The sequence below is a fragment of the Dendrobium catenatum genome, unplaced genomic scaffold, assembly GCF_001605985.2.
Source record: "Dendrobium catenatum unplaced genomic scaffold, ASM160598v2 fragScaff_scaffold_412, whole genome shotgun sequence".
Classification (NCBI taxonomy): domain Eukaryota; kingdom Viridiplantae; phylum Streptophyta; class Magnoliopsida; order Asparagales; family Orchidaceae; genus Dendrobium; species Dendrobium catenatum.
Genome location: NW_021318874.1, coordinates 907,364 through 919,818, shown reverse-complemented (window position 1 = coordinate 919,818; position 12,455 = coordinate 907,364). Strand labels below are relative to the sequence as shown.

The following is a 12,455-nucleotide window of genomic DNA, read 5'->3' as shown; positions in this document are numbered from 1 at the left end:
TTAAATCTTTGAGATATGAATCAATAGGATATGATCGATAGGGCACAAAGCTCTCTGTAAGCTAAGGTGGATTCAAATTTGTCCCCTTAGGCAAATTCCCACCCCAGGTCTACAAGGTTCCCTTGGACGAAGCAACCCATGGCTGCCGACAAGGATCCTTCTGTCAGGTTGGGTCGACTACCTCCTCTGACTAAGTAGACCAGGGACCACGATGGCCCGGGACGACGGAACCATGGGATCTTGATCGGGCCCATCATCCATTCCCCCACCATCCGCTTTAAGTGAACGATGGTGAAATTTCTATTTTAAATATAAAATTTTCCCAAATCTTCCAAACCATATTTTTTCAATTTCCAAATCCAGACCTATTGCTCTACTATATGCCAGATAACACGTATATTCTATATGTATCTGATTGACGACTAGCCTTAATCGAAAGTTCTCTCTCGTGATCGGGAGGGGTAATTAACTATAGGGGCTTGCGCCTATAGGAAACCAGAACTCAGATCATAAAGTCCTCACAAAATGAGGGTGAAATCTCTGGGTAGTGTCTTATCTACAAACCCATCTGACTTCCAAAATTTACCTCGGAACTTATTCCGTTAAAACTCCCTCGCCGAATAAGAAAAGCGAGTGGAGGCCGGGGCCGAATTTTCGAAGCCCACATTCGGTTCGTACTTCGCAGACTCGCAGACCGCAGGCGCAACTCTTCTTGTTCACGACGTCAAGGTAACTCGCAACATTCCGTCTTTTTTGGGTGGATTTGATTAGAATGGAACACATTTTTAAAATATTTTCCTGTTGATGAATTTATTTTATGTTAGGTTTTAATTCAATCATTATGAAGTTTAATTGAGTGAGTATTTTGCTTCAGTTGAGAGTAGTAAAATGATGAACAAGGAAGTGGTTGCAGTGTAACTGTGTGAGTGATTTGCAATTTTGCATTGACAAGGAAAGTTAAGTTGCATCAATATTTTACAAATTTACTGATGATAACAGCCTTAAAACAAATTTAAAGTTTCATCTATAAGTTCAAATCTAGAACTCATCAAGATTAAGTCATTTGGATTGATACTTTTTAAAGAAGTCCTTCCACATATCATATTTATATGATTAGTTTATTTTTAAGTTATTCATCATCTTCTAGTATCCTCATTAGCATTTATAGAAAATTATTTTAGTGTTTCAGTATTCTGAAAGCAACAAATCATTCTCTTATATAATCTTATCACATTAAATTATGATTAATTGTGAGTGAATGTTTGTGCCATAGTGCTTACTATTTGTTTGGCTTTGCTTTGTGTGAGAGCTGTCTTTCTTTACGATTGGTTTGGTAATGTCTTCCATTGTGGTTTACTGTGATTATAATAGCCCATCTTCACTTATGTCTGGCTATCTTCCATGTATATTTCTCGTTGGAAACCTCCCCCACCTAATGCATCTCCCTTTTGGAAAATTATATGCAATACAACTGGAAAATTAAAGCATAAATTCTCTTTTGAGGTCTCTATTAGCTCTATTTCTCTTCATTGGGATCATCATTGTGATGGGGCATACCTATTTGATTCTCCGTTTTCTCACTTTATTCTCAATAGTTTCCCCATTAATTCTCCCCTTTCTGCTCTTACTGTTAATAATGGATGGATTCTTCCTACTGCAACTCATAATTAAATCTCTGATATTATTTCCTCTGTTTATGTGTGGATGACTAGTTCTGGAGGGTTAAAAAGTGCAGATTTTATTGAAGTAGAAAATTCCAGTGGATAATATGTGCTTCTTATGCCATTATTTTTTTGACCCAATATATGTTATTCTAATGACTATAATATATACTCTTTAAAAGTCTTCTTCATAATGAAAATAGATTTTTTAGATGAAAACTGTTTCTTTTTCAACACATTTGCTTAGGGTATGTGCTTCAGGTATTGGTTGATGTAAGTTTTCTTTTTTGTCAAATTAAGACTCATGATGCTCGATATGAGAATATGAAGAGCTTTATTTTATTCTACCCAAATCATTTGTTTATTACTTGTTTTACTAGAAATGGAAAGATTCTTGAAGCGAAAAGAACGTGTCGAAATTGATGTTAACAATTTTCCAGCTAACCTTGCCCTTCGACCATCAATATGGAGTTATGATGTGAATGAGCGTGATAAAGTTCGTAGAGCTTATATGTTGAAAGGGCCGCATCAACCAAAAAATCATTGTTTCACTCAAAAAAATCATAGGAAATATTGCTCGTAGGTTCAACTCAAAATGGTTTGAAGAATTTCCTGCTTGGATAGAATAGTGTACAAAAAGATGCTGTATTTTGTTTATATTATTACTTATTTAAGCCTCAAGAGCAAGCTAATACTTCCCAAGGCTGTGAAGACATATTTGTTGGTGAGGGATTTAAGAACTGGAAGAGAAAAGAGAAGCTTTTGAGTCATGTTGGAGATCACAATAATGCACACAACAAGGCAAGACATAAATGTAAGGCTTTAATGAAGCTTCAAGAGCATAGTATCCCCGCTTTATGGTTAAGCAAAGAAGAGAAACAAAAAAAAGAATATCGCACTATGCTAACTGCAACTGTTGGTTGTGTTCGATTTCTTATTCGTCAAGGGCTATCATTTCGTGGGTATGATGAATCATCTAGCTCTGATAATCAAGGGAATTGTGTAGAATTATTTCAATTTCTTGCAAATCATAATGAAGAAGTCAGAAAAGTTACATTTGAAAATGCAAATGCTAAGTTAAAATTGATTGCACCAAAAGTCCAAAAAGAGATTTGTGCATCTATTGCTGCTGAGACCTTGACTTTAATCATGAATAATATTAGTGATTCATACTTCACCATTCTAGTTGTTGAATTTCTCTCTGTGTCTACAAAAGAACAGTTAGCTATTGCGGTGAGATACGTAGATAAGCTGGATCAAGTAATTGAGAGGTTCATAGGTGTTACTCATGTTACTTCAACAAATACAATAACACTCAAGGTAGCTGTTGAATCACTTCTTGCAAAACATTCGTTAAGTTTACATAGAATACGGGGACAAGGTTATGATGGAGCATCTAATATGCGAGGGGAGTCCAATGATTTGAAAGCACTCATTTTAAAAAATAATCCTCAAGCATTCTATATTCATTATTTTGCACATCAACTCTAATTATGTTTGGTGGCTGTTGCAAAAAATCATTAGAAATTAAAATATTTATTTGAGATGACTTCAAAAATTGTAAACACTGTTGGAGTTTCATGCAAGAGGAATGATACACTAAAAACTATTCAGCGTGATTAAATACTTTTTCATTTAAGTAGTGGAGAGTTAAGCGGTGGTCGAGGTTTGAATCAAGAAACCAATTTGCATCGTAATGGTGACACCCGCTGGAATTCACATTTTCAAACATTAATCAGTCTAACAAAAATGTATGCTTATGTACTTGAAGTGCTAGAAATTATGAAGGAATAGGATATACAAAATCAACAATCAGTTGAAGCTAGTGTTTTAATAAATGCCATGAAAATTTTTGACTTTGTCTTGATTTTGCATTTGATGATTGACATTTTAGGGATTACAAATGAATTGTCACAAGCATTACAAAGAAAGGATCAAGATATTATAAATGCAATGAAATTGGTACAAGTGTCCAAGCAACGATTGCAAATGATGAGGAAAAATGAATGAGTGTCTTTACTTGAAGAAGTGTCAAGTTTTTTGTAATGTTTTTGAAATTGATGTTCCCTATATGGATTCTAAATTCAAGGCACATGGATGGTCTGTGCGAATATGTGAAGAAATTACAAACTTTCATCATTATCAAGTAGATTTATTCTACGCAGTTATTGATATGCAACTTCTGGAATTGAATAACTGATTCTCAGAAAGTAGCACCTAGTTACTTCTTTGTGTGACATGTCTAAATCTGAGTAATATGTTTTCTGCATATGAGAAGGGAAAATTAATTCGTCTTGCAGAATTATATCCAGCAGACTTCTCTTGATTGATCTTGTGTCTCTTAAGCATCAGCTATCTACTTATATTGTTGATATGCGTACTAGCGAGGAGTTTACGTCTTTAATTAGCATTGCTGCTCTAGCAAAACAGATGGTAAAGGATAAAAAAATGTTGTATATCCCTTGGTTTATAAACTTATTATTTTGGCGCTGACATTACCAGTTGCTACTGCTACAGTGGAGAGAGCATTTTCTATAATGAAGATCATTAAGCATCGACTTTGTAGCAAAATGATTGATGCATGGCTTAATGACTGTTTAGTGTCATATATTGAAAAAGAAATATTTGACTCTGTTCCAAATGAAGTTATTATGCAACATTATCAGAAAATGCAAAGTAGAATGCAAAGTCTATAATTTTCTTTTTATTTCAAAAATTATGATGAAATATAATGCTTTGCTTTGAATTTTGCTAGTGAAATATATCTATATTTTTTGTACTTATATTTTTATATATACTGAGTTTGCCCACCCTAAAAAAGGGCTGGATCCGCCACTGGCTACATCAGTGAAGGCATGTGATTCCTTGATTCGCAAAGTTTGCATCTCCGGAGGCGACCAAAAGAGGGCATTGTCTCTGTTTCATGAATGCATGCGAAACAAGGTATTTCGCCCTCTCTCATCACTTTCCTCTTGTTGGTTCTATCATTCAGTGCACGGGGTAGGATAGAAAGAGCAATCAAGGTGCTGAAAACAATGACTTATGAGGAAATCAGATACCCATTTGATAATTTTGTCTACAGCTCAATAATTTTTCGTTTTTCTAGAATCGGAAAGTCCCAACTTTGGTTTAGTATAGAAGAACCAAAATTTTATGATGCGGACATCGGCCCGAAGATTTGGCGCATCTATCACAGGAGGCGTCGTAAATCGACGGCTCTAATTTAAATTGTCATTTATGAGTTGTTTTATGAATTTTAGCTCTTATTTTATGTTATTTCCTGTTTTACCCCTATGTTAGTTTATTTGAGTGTTGTGGCCTAAGAGGCAATTTTGTAATTTTTTATTTTTCTTATGTTGTGGCCTATATATAGGGCCTTAAGCTATTGTAAAAGGGATGATAATTATTAAAAATTAAATCCTTCTCTTTGTGTTCTCTTTATGAGTTCATATTTTCTTGATCTCTTGGTGAGTTCAACTATCCTAGATCTCTGTGTGTGTTATATGGAAAGCCCAAGGTGAGGGCAAAAGCAATACCCGTCAATCGTTGGAAGCGTCCTCGACTCGTGGTTTATTTTATCTTATTGTTTTCTTCTCCAGCTCTTGTTTTCCTCCTCTCCACGCCAAGCCCTACTCGAGATTCAATCATCCACCGCTTTATCCACTAGCTTCCTCCACTACAACCCAATCTCCATCAAGAAACTCCCAAACCCGACGGCAAGCCCCCTCCTCCTCCTTTGGCCGCCGGCCACCACCTTGCCCCAAGCTATGATGAAGATGTCAATCATCATAATGGCTCCTTGATTGTGGCCTAGCAATAAATAAAGGAGTTGCTGATTTTTGAATTTCAAATTTTGAAATGCAAAAACTTTCCATATTTGAAGATTGCTTTCCAAATAAGGAAAGATTTTAAATTTGAATCCAATTCAAATTTCATTGGGAGTGGAACTATTAGTTTCCCTCTTACTTGATCTCACTTATTTGGAAAGCATTGAATCTCCCCCCTAACCCCTCTCCCTCCTCCTCATTGCCGCCGGCCTCCCTTCATGGGGTTTGAAATTTGAAATTTCAAGCCTCCCCATGAGACATAATTAACTTTCCTAAGTTAAATCCCTGATTTTTAGCAATCTTCCTAATGCTATTCCCATCCAATTTGAAATTCTAATCAATTTAATTGAGGGCTATACATTAGGACACTTTCCTCTTAATTGAAACCTGGAATTTCCATTCCAGATTTTTGAATAAAATCTGTGATTAAATTGTGGGCCCCATGTGAGTTAATATCAAGCCTTTCTTTCTCCTTATGGCCGGCCACCTCACCCCCATTGCTTCTCTCTCTAATTGCCACCTCACCACCTCTTAATTACCTCCCAAATACCTCCCCTCTCAAACGTAATTTCAGCTTTTATTCCAGATTTCAAAATCTGAGATTGGAAATCAAGATTATTCCCTCTCAGATTTCCTCTCCTCCTCTACTTCATATGGCTTGTTTTCCATAAGTCTTGCTGCTAAGTTTTTCCTCCCTAAAATGAGAGTTGGAATTCCTCTCAGATTTTTTAGAGAAGAAAATCTGAAACATTTCAGATTCCTCTAAAGAATTACTTCAGCTTTGTAGAAGAATTTGGAAAAAAGGGAAGTCTTCTCAGATTTTGGTTCCAAAGTCTGAAATTCCTTTTTCTGGATTTTGGTGAGCCTGAAATCTTCCTACCGGGATTGCTGTCCAGAAGTTCAGAGAATTGACATCTTCCTTGTTGCTGCTTCACCTGCAACCCATGATTTAGAAGATCCGGAACGTGTACTTGCCCCTCTTCCCGGTTGTTCCTTAGTGTGAGGAGGTTCCTGGTTGCTGTCCACTTCGTTCCCAACTTTCAAACAACCTTGCCAGAGTGCGTATCCCTCTTGTCTTTGGGTAACTTCGGCACCCGACTCTCTATCTTCATAGTTACATCCTTGAATGTGAATTTATTATCTTCATGAAGATCATATTAATGCTTCTCCACTAAAGCCTAGTAATTAGAAGAGTTGTGTGAGGGATCTTTCATAGACTAATCTTATTGTTAGTATTGGAATCAATTGTTGGAATGATCCATGTATGCAATGTTGGATTAAGCTGGCTATCTTTTGAACTTAACTTCTATGCATGTGAGATAACCTAAGCTAGGTACCACTTTAATATTTAACTTATCGTTCAATTCCACATAAGATCTTGCTTATTATTGCCTCTAAATCTAAACGTGCAAACTTCTTTAAGCAAATCACTTTCGCATGGATTGTTTCACATCATTTTAAGCCTAGTTTGATGACTTATACAACTGATGTGGATGCATTATATAGAGAAGGAAAAATTGTTGAAGCTTCTGGCGTTGTACAGAAGATGGAGAATGATGGTATAGTTTTAGACATTGTTTTGTATGCTAGTTGTAATTGTGGATATTTCCGAAAAGGCCTGTTGATGGAAGTTTTTAGGAAGCATGGGTCGATATTTGAAAATGAAATATTGTCGGATGTGATCAGCTATACTTCTGTCATTGATGGCTTGTGTAAGGAAGGGTAGGATTACGACAATATATGGAGAAGATCGGGTTGAAACCAAATTTGGTTACATATATGTGCATTATAAGAGGTTTCTGCAAGAGATGCAAGATGGTGGAAGCATTCTTTGTTTTCAGGAAAATGAATGAATTAAATGTTGTTGTAGATTAGTTTGTCTATTCAGTTTTCATTGATGGATTGTGTGCAATTTGGAACTTCGAAAGAAGTTATGAGCTTTTGAAGGAAATGGAGAAGAGGAAACTGTGCTCTAAGTCGGATGTGGTTTCGTGGAACTCTATTGTTGGGGCATTTTTATGAACAGGGGAGATTCAGGATGCACATAAATTGTTCGATGAAATGCATAATAGGGATATTGTGAGTTGGAACAAATTGTTTGATGGAATCAGGAGCTTGCCATTCAATTCTAGTTGGGATAAAGAATTCACCAAGGGCCAAATATGTTGTTATTTCTACCAATGGAGGCTTGCAAATTTGTAGAAATTCAAAGGAACTCATCAATTGATGAATGAGCTTGCGGACATGCATCGAAGTCGCAAATTTTTTGATTCAGTAGGGTTACTCATGACTACTACACCTATCCCCCTCCCGATGACACGCCTTGACGGAGTCGAGCTTTTTTTATGCTAGGGGAGTATGATGTAGGAACATCTTTTGTAGAATACTCCTTAGGAATAGTTTATCATAGTTTGTTATAAGTTTGCTACTTATAGTTTGTAGAATGTTCTTATTAGCCTATAAATAGGCAAAGTATTGTAATAGGAAAGACAATTGATGAATATTATCCTCTTTTGAAGCTTTGTGTTTGTCTTTGTTCTCTAGATTGGGATTACCTTCTTGCTAGTCCAAGTCTTCCAACGATCCAACGATTTTCTCCCCACATCAAAAAATTTGCTTAGGTGGAGAGTTTATTCGGAATGTTTACAATTATTTGTAAAGTAGTCATAGAGTTATTTTTTAAAAAGCTGGACATCAATTTTCTTATAGCGACTATACTTTAACTGATATTGTTGTAAAAAAAAAATTTCACTATAGAAAATTTGAAGAGTGCGACGGCATTTTGAAGAGTCAAACAGTGAAAACGATGTCCTAAATGGACCGTGTGTGTGGCTTTTTGTATATTATGCTACTGAAGCATAACACAATTTGAAAATTTCATCTTACAGGAACTAGATGTATTGGGGCTGCTATTCCTTTATAAATTATGATTTCTGTTAAAATTTGTTTTGAATAAAGAACATTACCTTTCTGATACACGATATGTCTTCTGGTTTTCAGGAGCTGCAAGATTGCCTGGCTTTCATGTTTGTGTCGGGAGTGGTGGAGAGAGACTACTTCCAGAATGGTATTCTGAAAAAGGTAGATCTGTCCTTCCTTAACCTACTTTTAGATCCTTCTGGGTGTGTTTGGCTTGAAGTAATTGAATGTAATGCAAATACATTTTTCACAATTTCATATTAGTTATTTGGTTCCATTGTAATTAATTAATAATTAAACCTATGCTGGAAATATGAACAAATGCTCTTTTTTTTCATCCACAATTCCCTACCCAACCTTGGCAAAAGTAACCAAGTAGGTTGGAAAATTTTATTAAATCATTTTTGTGATTCGCATGATTCACATGTTATTTTTAAGGAAAAAATTTTATTTTTTTATGAAAAAATTTCTCAATTTCTTTCAACCAAATAAGCTGATGAAAACCAATCTCAATTTAATTCATTTATCATTACCAATTCCCTTTCTTTTCTATTTCCCTTCTTTCTACTCGTTCAAAACAAAGGAAGCCTAGGAAAAATGTTACCTTGATGTTACACTTTCACAAGATTATTCACTTTTTTTTAGGCAGGGGAGATATGGCATTGCTGATTTGAATGTATTATATGCAGTCAGACATGATCCATGTTAATTTCCTGAATTTGCTTCTTTTTAACTGCAGGTATAGATCTGATACTAAGCACTGAAATTGTGAAAGCGGAACTTTCGGAGAAGACTCTTACTAGTGCAGCTGGTGCAACTTATACTTTTGACAATTTGGTCATTGCTACTGGCTCATCGGTATATCAGAAATTTCCTTATATTGTTTATACAAATGCTTCTTATGCAATCTTGATCATAATCTTTCTTTTATTGTTTATACAAATGCCTCTTCTTATGTAGTGTATTCATCACTTTGATGCCTACATTACTTCAGAAGTTTCCTTGTATTTTATGCAACTACTTTTAGTGCAACCTTGTTATATACTACATTTTTCATTTGATGCTTCATCACTCTTGGAAGTTCCTTTTATAGATTAAAAATTTTGTTTTCAGATATCTTGTTCTATTCTACAGCTTCTGCATAGTTGCTACATCACAAACAATCTTGCAAGATTGAATTTTCACTCACATTTTATACATATATATGTGCACGTTATCTTGTTGACACGAGTTATGGTTATTTCAAGTGAGTTTTTTTCATGTTTTGTGAGGCTCCTTGGTTATGCAGGTCATAAGGCTGACTGACTTTGGCGTTGAAGGGGCAAATGCCAACAACATATTATACTTGAGGGAGATTGATGATGCTGATAAGCTTGTGGAAGTAATACAGAGCAAGAAGAATGGGAAAGCTGTAATTGTTGGAGGTGGATACATTGGTCTTGAACTTGGTGCGGCTCTTAAACTAAATGATCTAGAAGTCACGATGGTGTACCCTGAGCCCTGGTGCAGTAAGTTCATCTTCTTTTTTCTATATTTTTATTTTTATTTCTTGATTTTGGCTAAGCTAATCATCCTATCAGATCAACCTAAAATGGGGACTGACAGTATAAGCATGCTATAGTTGTTTACATTTGACTTCACTAACTAATCTTCATTATTTTAACCTCCCGTATGAAATAAGCCCGCACTTGCCCAAATGTTTGTGAAAGTACAAGTCCTTGAGCAAGAAATTAAAATATGCTAATGCCTTCTGCTTTCACAGTGCCTAGGCTCTTCACTGCTGGAATTGCTGCTTTTTACGAGGGTTATTATGCAAACAAGGGAATTAAAATAATCAAGGGGACTGTGGCGGTTGGATTTAACTCTGATGCTAATGGGGATGTAAGCTTTCGAACATTGCTGCATTGCACAGATTATATTATTTATCATCATATGGCTAATGCCTAGACCATTATCAGGTTACTGCGGTAAAACTGAAGGATGGAAGAGTGCTAGATGCTGATATTGTTGTTGTTGGTGTTGGTGGAAGACCTCTCACAACACTTTTCAAAGGTCAAGTTGATGAAGAGAAAGGCGGAATTAAGGTTAGACTAAATCCTTTTGACTAGCGTCACCTTGATTGTTTCAACTGTTTATTTTACTCTCCGTGAAACCATAAATTGATTATTCTTTCTTAAACCCATATTTCCCAATCACATATTATGATTGTTCATAACTCCAGCCGTAAAGTACACAATCATTTGCTTATTATTCGTTATTTATGTGTAGGGATGAAAAATTGTTTAAAATAATTCAATTTGTAAAGCTTTGTATAATGATTTTTGGGAGTCAGATTCATGCAACAAGAAGCTACTCTTATGTGATTACAACAACAACAAGCTTTTATCCCACTATTTAGGGTCAGCTACATGAATCTTTTTTCTCTATTGTATCCTATTAAGAGTCAAATTCTTACCTAAATCTAATAAAGAAATGTCATTTCAAATATTTTCTAACCAAGTCTTTTGTCGATCTACCTCTACCTTTATTATCATAAGTCAAATCTAATACATCTATTTTTCTAACCGAGTCATCGAAGGCCGTCATTTTATGTGACCAAACCATCTAAGACGACTCTCTCTAATCTTATCTTCAACTGGAGCTACTCCAACATTTTCACATATATGCTCATTTCGTATCCTGTCTCTAAGAGTAAAGCCACTCATCCACCTGAGCATCCTCATCTCTGCAACACTTAATATGTGTTGCTCTCATGTGATTGCTGTATAATTTTCTGCTTTTCAGCTTCTCTTTGAACGTTACAAAAAAAAAAATTTGTGATCTATAATTTACACCATGATGATGAAGCATCTATGAAAATTTACCACATCACTAAATCTATCCTATTTACCTTTTTTACCAGACGGATGGCTTCTTCAAGACAAGTGTCCCTAATGTTTATGCTGTGGGTGATGTTGCCACTTTTCCTCTGAAATTATACAACGAGTTGAGGAGAGTAGAGCATGTTGATCATTCAAGAAAATCTGCAGAGCATGCTGTAAAGGTATAATTGAAAACTTTCCTCTAGTAAATGTGCCATGCAGATTCAGGCTTGGTTTGGGACAGTTTTTTTACTACTTCTTAAAACAGCTTTTTATCTAAAAATTAATTTTTTTCTACTAAAAAGCTGCTTTAAAAAACAGTAAGAAAGTCGTCCCGAACGAAACCTCAGTATAGAAATTTAATTCTAGCTTCTCATTTTCTCATGTTACAGGCAATAAAGGCAGCTGAAGAAGGCACAAATATTGAAGAATATGATTACCTCCCATACTTCTACTCTCGTGCATTTGATCTATCGTGGCAATTCTACGGTGACAACGTTGGAGACACGATTCTTTTTGGTGATAGCGATCCATCATCTGCTAAGCCAAAATTTGGCTCATACTGGATCAAAGATGGGAAGGTTTTTGGTGCTTTCCTAGAAGGGGGAACGCCGGAGGAGAACAAGGCAATTGCTAAGGTCGCGAAGCTCCAGCCACCTGTGGCAGACGTAGACCAGCTCAAGAATGAAGGCCTTTCTTTCGCAACGAAGTTGGAGTGATTAGGTGAGTCCCCATTAGGCGACCTCCCTGCTGTTTGTAATAAAAGCGTTTGATATGATTTTAACTCTCTTTTTTTTTTTTAAATTTAAAAAAGACGTGGCCCTGCCTCTTGAATTTTGAAACCGGATCTTTGTTTGGTGGATTATTGTCTGTCGTGCGTGTTGATGGCATTTAAGCTTCTTAAACATGTGATGTCCTTATTTCATTCAATTGGTAGTTGTTAACGTTTACAATTGAAATTATGTAGGCTTTAGTGGGTTCACACAACAATTCTGACAAAGATCACTAATGTATGGGAAATTATTCTGTGCAATCCGAACGTAGCGGAACTTTGGGATTGCTGCGTACTTATTACGTACGCACTGCATACTTACCGCGTATTGCGTAAATACTAAGCCAATTATTAGTTGTGAGTATTTGTTGAGTATTTAATGAATATTTTTTGCATTTTTGCTGAGTATTTAGTG

General features: G+C 35.8%; 1 protein-coding gene across 1 annotated transcript in view; it reads left to right on the top strand.

Annotated features, from left to right (window-relative positions):
• LOC110092726 (monodehydroascorbate reductase 3, cytosolic) overlaps positions 1 to 12,063 on the top strand; it is a 20,298-nt gene extending 8,235 nt beyond the window's left edge. The window contains exons 4-10 of the mRNA XM_020817385.2: positions 8,489 to 8,569; positions 9,147 to 9,265; positions 9,696 to 9,915; positions 10,170 to 10,288; positions 10,366 to 10,491; positions 11,310 to 11,450; positions 11,661 to 12,063. Coding sequence (XP_020673044.1) covers positions 8,489 to 8,569; positions 9,147 to 9,265; positions 9,696 to 9,915; positions 10,170 to 10,288; positions 10,366 to 10,491; positions 11,310 to 11,450; positions 11,661 to 11,987 — 1,133 coding nt within the window. The 3' untranslated portion in view covers positions 11,988 to 12,063. The remainder of the gene's footprint in view (positions 1 to 8,488; positions 8,570 to 9,146; positions 9,266 to 9,695; positions 9,916 to 10,169; positions 10,289 to 10,365; positions 10,492 to 11,309; positions 11,451 to 11,660) is intronic.
• The last annotated feature ends 392 nt before the right edge of the window (positions 12,064 to 12,455 follow it).